This window comes from Ailuropoda melanoleuca, chromosome X, assembly GCF_002007445.2.
Source record: "Ailuropoda melanoleuca isolate Jingjing chromosome X, ASM200744v2, whole genome shotgun sequence".
Taxonomy (NCBI): domain Eukaryota; kingdom Metazoa; phylum Chordata; class Mammalia; order Carnivora; family Ursidae; genus Ailuropoda; species Ailuropoda melanoleuca.
In genome coordinates this window covers 11662193-11669190 of record NC_048238.1, presented here as the reverse complement: position 1 = coordinate 11669190, position 6998 = coordinate 11662193, and the positions used below count along the sequence as shown (strand labels likewise).

At 41.3% G+C, this 6998-nt stretch overlaps 1 protein-coding gene across 3 annotated transcripts in view; it reads right to left on the bottom strand.

Moving 5' to 3' along the window:
- Positions 1 to 223: 223 nt before the first annotated feature.
- Positions 224 to 6998, bottom strand: part of GLRA2 (glycine receptor alpha 2) — a 180779-nt gene continuing 174004 nt past the window's right edge. For all 3 annotated transcript variants that reach the window (XM_034648835.1, XM_002925346.3, XM_002925347.3), the window contains one exon: positions 224 to 1774. In XM_034648835.1, coding sequence (XP_034504726.1) covers positions 1496 to 1774 — 279 coding nt within the window. In that variant the 3' untranslated portion in view covers positions 224 to 1495. The remainder of the gene's footprint in view (positions 1775 to 6998) is intronic.

Below are 6998 nucleotides of genomic sequence, written 5' to 3'. Positions count from 1 at the left end.
ATTAGTTCCACATCCCCATTTCTCTGTTTCTACAATGAGAATAATATTTTTTCTTTCTTCCTGGGGACACTATGAGTTACTGTTATATTAGGACATAACATCATAGGTATAAGTGCTTTAAGTTTTTGAGAAAGACCAGAAACAAAAATCCAAGTTACCATTGTCATCTAAATTACTGACATTGTGGGGCAAAAATGGAAAGACTCTTAGGGACGTTCTGTGGCACACTTAGCTTTATTGAAATTGAACAAATATTTTTAATAATCCCTTTTACAGCACATGTAAAATTTAATTTTTTCATTATATTTTTACAGGTTGTCTTTTATCTGAGTAAGCAAAAATACGTCTTTTTTTTTTTTTTTCTTACTTAAAACATGTAGCCAGGATTCAAACCACGTAGCTCTGGTACCAAAAAGGCAACGGGTTATGAAAATCACAGTACAATTTTAAAATTCTTTAAGTTAGTTAAGGATATTTAAAACGATATTCACTTGATTGACAGTAGAAATCACGGGTCATTTGACATTGGGACTAGTAGTTACATCTACAATGAGAGCAGAAATGGAAAGTTCAAGCTAATATGAGCTATACCATTCAAGACACACCATCTCCATAAATACTGTGGCTGACAGGTTGCAATGGCTAAGTCACACTTGAGCAGTTAAAGTCACACATAGATATAGCCAAAGCAAAAAAAATACAATGTGCTGATCGGGATCTAACATAAAATGGGCATTTATTTTTAAGAGGGTATACTATCAAATCAATTACACGACAAACAATTTAAACCCCCAAGTTACATTTAGGAAGAAAAATAATATTAAATTGCACACCTACACGGACAGTTAAGTAGAAATCTGTTCTTTGTAGTTGGTGTTTATTTTCTATTGTTGTTTTTTCAATAAGTAGAAATAATTTATGACCCACAAAAGGATTTCTTGGGTGAAACACTAATTACAGACATTGTAAAGAACGTAGCTCAGAGTACTTGTTTTAAAAACGAGGCAGCATTTTCCTGAAAAAGTTTGGTCCTTGACTCACTACAGGCTAGTCACTATGGTCAGATGGTAAGCATTTTCCGTGTGTGTGTGTGTGTGTGTGTGTGTTTGTGTGTTTGTGTGGTTTAAGCTAACTTTTCAGTGCCAGAATTAGTCAAAACCGAACCAAACCAAACCAAACCAAAGACAAATAGCTTTCAAGAACTTGACCTTGCATATCATGTCTAATTAATACATCATCTGAAAGAACAATGCTAAAGACTATGAAGGGAATTATGCTCATGTGATTCTGCAACACCTTAATTTTGTGCAAACATTTTCCTTCATTGCCCAGATAACTTATCTTTATTCATGTAGGTGCCAGGAAACCTGCCCTCATGATCTTCCCGCCCCCCTCCCCCAGTCTCCTCCTCTGTCAAAGTGATATAAAGACAATTTCACTGTGTATTTACAAGCACAACAGTTAGGCAAGAAAGTCGAGGGTCTGAAGGGCATATCTATTTCTTGTGGACATCTTCATGCCGAATGATCTTGTATGTGATCCAGTAAAAGATGTTGAAAATGAGGAAGGCCAATGGGAAGGCAGCTCGAGATATCGTGTCAATCCTTTTTGCCCGGTCCACAAACTTCTTCTTGATGGCATCTGCATCTTTTGGGGGTTGTGGGAGCGGGTTGGCAGGTGTGGCCTTGACAGCTGTTCCATCTTTCACTTGGAGGCAGTGACCCATCCCATAACCACTGAAATTAAAACGACTTTCACGAGTAACATCTTCTTCCTGGGGGAATAAAGAGAGAGGAAGCACAGATTGGTTGACAGTCAAATCAGATAGAAGATGCTTAAAATTCTTCAGAAGTAAAAGGATAAATCACAGTTAAACTGGTAGTGTGGGAGGCTTTTGGAATGTGGAGTTCTCTTTCAAGATCAACTCAATTATTCATGGAACAGATACAGTTCATTAACTTTCAGGCTGGGAAATTAAGAGTAAGAATAATGACTTTGTGGTCATTTTAATTAGCAAACAGAAACACTTACATTTAGCACTGACTTTCCCCAAATCTAGTTTATTAATCCATAACTTTGAATGGACTGTTTTAAAGCCAAGCCTCCAAATCCAAATATTATACTCTACATATATATAAAGGACCATTCGTTCATTTACTCATGCATCATTCATTCATTCAAAAAATCATTTACTGAATCCCTGCTGTGTACCTGGCCTCGAGCTAGGAACTTTTAGTTTTGTGGCCCATTGAAAGCCTAGTTCCTTCCATTAACATTGGCTTTAATGTTAATGTTAGACCTAAGATTAACCCCCTAAATGTATACCTGTTTCCCTTCCAGTCCTCTAGTTCATCTCAGCTATATATCAGAGGTTAAACGTTCACTATGTGTGGTGAATATTTCTACCATGGCTAATTGTCTGGTGTCAGTTTAGGCAATCTAATTTTTTTAATCAAGTTTTTTTTAAAGATTTTATTTATTTATTTGAGAGAGAGTGTGTGAGCAAGAGAGAGAAGGAGCAGGGGGAGGGGCAGAAGGAGAGGGAAAAGCAGATTCCCTACTGAGCAGGGAGCCCGATGTAGCTCAATCCCAGGATCCTGGATCATGACCTGAGCTGAAGGCAGATGCTTAACTGACTGAGCCACCCAGGTGCCCTAATCAAGTGTTTTATTTTATTTCCAGGATTTCGAGCATACAGTGTTATATTAGTGTCAAATGTGCAATACAGTGATTCAGTGATTCTCTACATTACTCAGTGCTCATCATGATAAGTGTACTTCTAATCCCCATCACCTGTTTCACCCATCCCCCACCCACCTACCCTCTGGTAACCATCAGTTTGTTCTCTGTAGTTAAGTCTGTTACTTGGTTTCTCTCTCTCTCTTTTTTCCCTTTGTTCATTTGTTTTGTTTCTTAAATTCCATATATTAGTGAAATTATATGTTATTTGTCTTTCTCTGACTGACTTATTCACTTAGCATTATACTTTCTAGCTCCATCCATGTCATTATAAATGGCAAGATTTCATTCTTTTTTATGGCTGGGTAATATTCTGTTGTGTGTTATATATATCTATATATTGCATCTTCTTTATCTATTCAACTGTCGGTGGACACTTGAGCTGCTTCCATACTTGACTGTTGTAAATAATGCTGTGGTAAACATCAGCGTGCATGTATCCCTTTGAATTAGTGTTTTTGTATTCTTTGGGTAATACCTAGTAGTGTGATTGCTGGGTCGTAGGGTAGCTCTATTTTTAACATTTTGAGGAACCTCCATACTGTTTTCCACAGTGGCGGCAGCGGTTTGCATTCCCACTAGTAGTGCATGATGGTTACTTTTTCTCCACATCCTCGCCAACACTTGTTTTCTAGTGTCAATTTTTAACATTGATTCTTTTGTTCGTTATTTATCTCTACCATATTTAAACATGGGTCATTTTAACAGATGTCAGTGGTATTTTATGTTGATTGTTTCTACGCGAATTAGATAAAACACTGAAAAAGTGCAACCTCAGGGTAAAGTACAAATAGCCTTAGTAGAGTCAAATGTATGGAATCTTGGTATATGGTTGGGTCAAAATGGTGGAGTTGAAAAGGTGGGGTTGAAATGACCTGCTTAATAAAAATTTAGTTCTAGGGGTGCCTGGGTGGCTCAGTCAGTTAAATGATCAACTCTTGGTTTCAATTCAGGTCATGATCTCATGGGTCATGGTATGGAGCCCCGTGTTGGGCCCATGCTCAGTGCGGAGTCTGCTTGAGATTCTCTGTCTCTATTCCTGCTCCCACTCACTTGTGTTCTTACTCTTTGTTTCTCTCTCTCTCTCGTTCTCTCAAATAAATAAATAATAAAAATAAAAATTTATTTCTAAATAGCCATTGATTGAATCTTCTTTTGAAACGAGTTCACTGCCTTCCACAGTACAACCCCTGTGAGTCACCAAAGGCACTGTACTCTTTATTTTGCCAGATAATACCAATGCTTATATTTCCTAAAACACAAGAAAACTTGGTATGAATTTTATTTCATCAGTGTTTATTGCATATCGGTTGTGCCTTCAGCCACATGTAAAAGATATACTGAATGAAGTACTTTAACATAGTATGAATGAGAGCCCAACTGTAATCCGAATGGTACAGCAAGGATAAATTTACGTCAGGAAAATCAGGCCAAAGCTCTTACAATAAAGTAACTGTAGAACTACTCTTATAATAAAGTAACTGTAAAACTACTCCTTTATAAAATCATCTCCCCAGTACTTTTATTTATATGGGATTGTTCTATACAAGTTGATTTAAGATACTCCATCTCATTTTTAACAAAATGTAATAAAGAATTTTTCATGCAACAATGAATTATTGCATGGAGCTTTCAGAACTCAGTGGAAGTGTTCAACCTAAAGACATTATCATATAAGGAAGCTGGCTAAGAAAACCCAGCCTGACATTAGAGTACTTTCATGTGCCCAGCTAAATAATATCAATAATAAAGACTTTAATTGGACTTAAATTCAAATATTGAATCTGTTTTCTTTGCCTTAAAATGTGAATGATATATTTTATAGATGCAAAAGTTTTAAATAAGTGAAGTATTTACAAATGTGGAATAAACAGATATATTAATCATTATAGTGTTATCAGAAGACTTATTCAGAGAGGCAGTTAAGATGGCGGAGGAGTAGAGGACCCCTTTTTCAGCCAGTCCCCTGAGTTGAGCTGGATAGGTACCAGACCAGCAGGAACATCCACAGAATAAGCCTGAGATGCAGGAAGATACATCTGGATCTCTACAAATGAACATCTCCAGTGCTGAGTATTGAGGTACGAAGCGGGGAGCCGTAAAACCATGCACAGATATCGGAAGATAAACAGAGGGGGGGAGGGAGCCGCCGTTTCAGGGCCCCGGGAAATGGTAGCCACCTGCACGGGGGAGCGGGCAGACCGCGGACCCGCACCCTTGAGACAGCAGACTGAGACCGTGAGCGGGGGGCGCGCACTACCAAGCATCTCACAGAACTCCGGAACTCCGGTGTGCTCACTGGGTCCAGACTGAGACCGGGAACTCCGGGAGCGCGCACAGGGTGGCTGGCAGGCCACCTGCACGGGGGAGCAGGCGGACTCGAGGGCCACCTTCACGGGGGAGCAGGCTGACTCGCGGACGGTACCCGCGAGACAGCAGTCTGAGACTGGGAGCTCCGGGAGCGTGCGCGGGGCGGCTGGCGACTGGCGGCTGGCGGGGTTAGAAACACAAAGGACAGAGACGCGCCGGCCCTGGAAGTTAGGGCTGGGACGCCGGGTGCGGGGCGCACAGCCCGGGATGCTGCAGGGTTGAGCAGCACCAACAGAAACAGAGTTAAAGTGGCCAGAACATCAGTGGAGAACGGTCCGCGATCCCTCTGTTCTGAGACAGAGGCTGAATTTCGGCCGCTACTGCTCTGGCTCTCAGAAGAGGCACAGCAGACTGCCAGGGAAAGCCGCTAGAGAACAAAAGCCTGGAAATACCGGCTCACAGGGTGCCCATCCCTATCCCCCCTCTCAGGGGACACGGAGACTCTACCCAAACAGGGTTGCCTGAGTATTGGCGCCGCAGGCCCCTCCCCCAGAAGGCAGGCTGAAAAATCAAGAAGCCCACAACCCGGAGCGCCTGAGTGGCGCAGTCATTAAACATCTGTCTTCGGATTAGGTTGTGATCACAGCGTTCCGGAAAGGAGTCCATCATCGGGCTTCTCCGCTGGGAGACAGCTTCTTCCTCTCTCACTCCCCTGCTTGGGTTCCCTTTCTTGCTGACTGTCTGTCTCTCTCTCTCTCAAATAAATAAATAAAATCTTTAAAGAAGAAGCCCACATCCCTAAGATCTCTATAAACCAAGGGTGCACGGCCTGGGTCCCAGTCAGTAATTTGCGCTCTGGACAACCCCGCAATCTCTCCTCATCAGAATGACGAGAAGGAAAAGTCCCCCCCAGCAAAGAAAAGATAATGAGTCTGTGGCCTCTGCCACAGAATTAATACATATGGATGTATCCAAATTATCAGAAATGGAATTCAGAGCAACAATGGTCAAGATGATGAGTAGACCTGAAGAAAGTATTAACGAAAATGTTACTGAGAATATAGAATCCCTAAGGGCAGAAATGAGAGCGAATCTGACAGAAATTAAAAATTCTATGAGCCAAATACAGTCAAAACTAGAGGCTCTGACGGCCAGGGTCACCGAGGCAGAGGAACGCGTTAGCGAATTGGAGGATGGGTTAGTAGAAGAAAAAACGAAAGAAAATGAAAATCTTAAAAAAATCCACGCCCACGAATGTAGAATACGGGAGATTACTGACTCTATGAAATGATCCAATGTCAGAATCATCGGCATCCCTGAAGGGGTGGAGAAAAACAGAGGTCTCGAAGAGATATTTGAACAAATTGTAGCTGAAAACTTCCCTAATCTAGCAAGGGAAACAAACATTTGTGTCTAAGAGGCAGAGAGGACCCCATCCAAGCTCAACCACGACAAACCTACACCACATCACATCATAGTGCAATTCGCAAATATTAGATCCAAGGATACAGTATTGAAAGCGGCCAGGGCAAAGAAATTTCTCACGTACCAAGGCAAAGGTATCAGGATTACGTCAGACCTGTCTACAGAGACCTGGAATGAGAGAAAGGCTTGGGGGGGCATTTTTAAAGCTCTTTCAGAGAAAAACATGCAGCCAAGGATCCTTTATCCAGCAAAGCTGTCATTCAGAATTGATGGAGAAATAAAGACGTTCCAAAATCGCCAATCATTAACCAATTTCGTAACCACGAAACCAGCCCTACAGGAGATATTAAGGGGGGCTCTATAAAGGTAAAAAGGCCCCAAGAGTGATACAGAGCAGCAAGTCACAACCGATACAAAGACTTTAAAGAGAAATGGCATCATTAAAATCATNCCTACTGGCAACATGGCATCATTAAAATCATATCTCTCAGTATGCAGTCTCAACGTGAACGGCTTGAACGCTC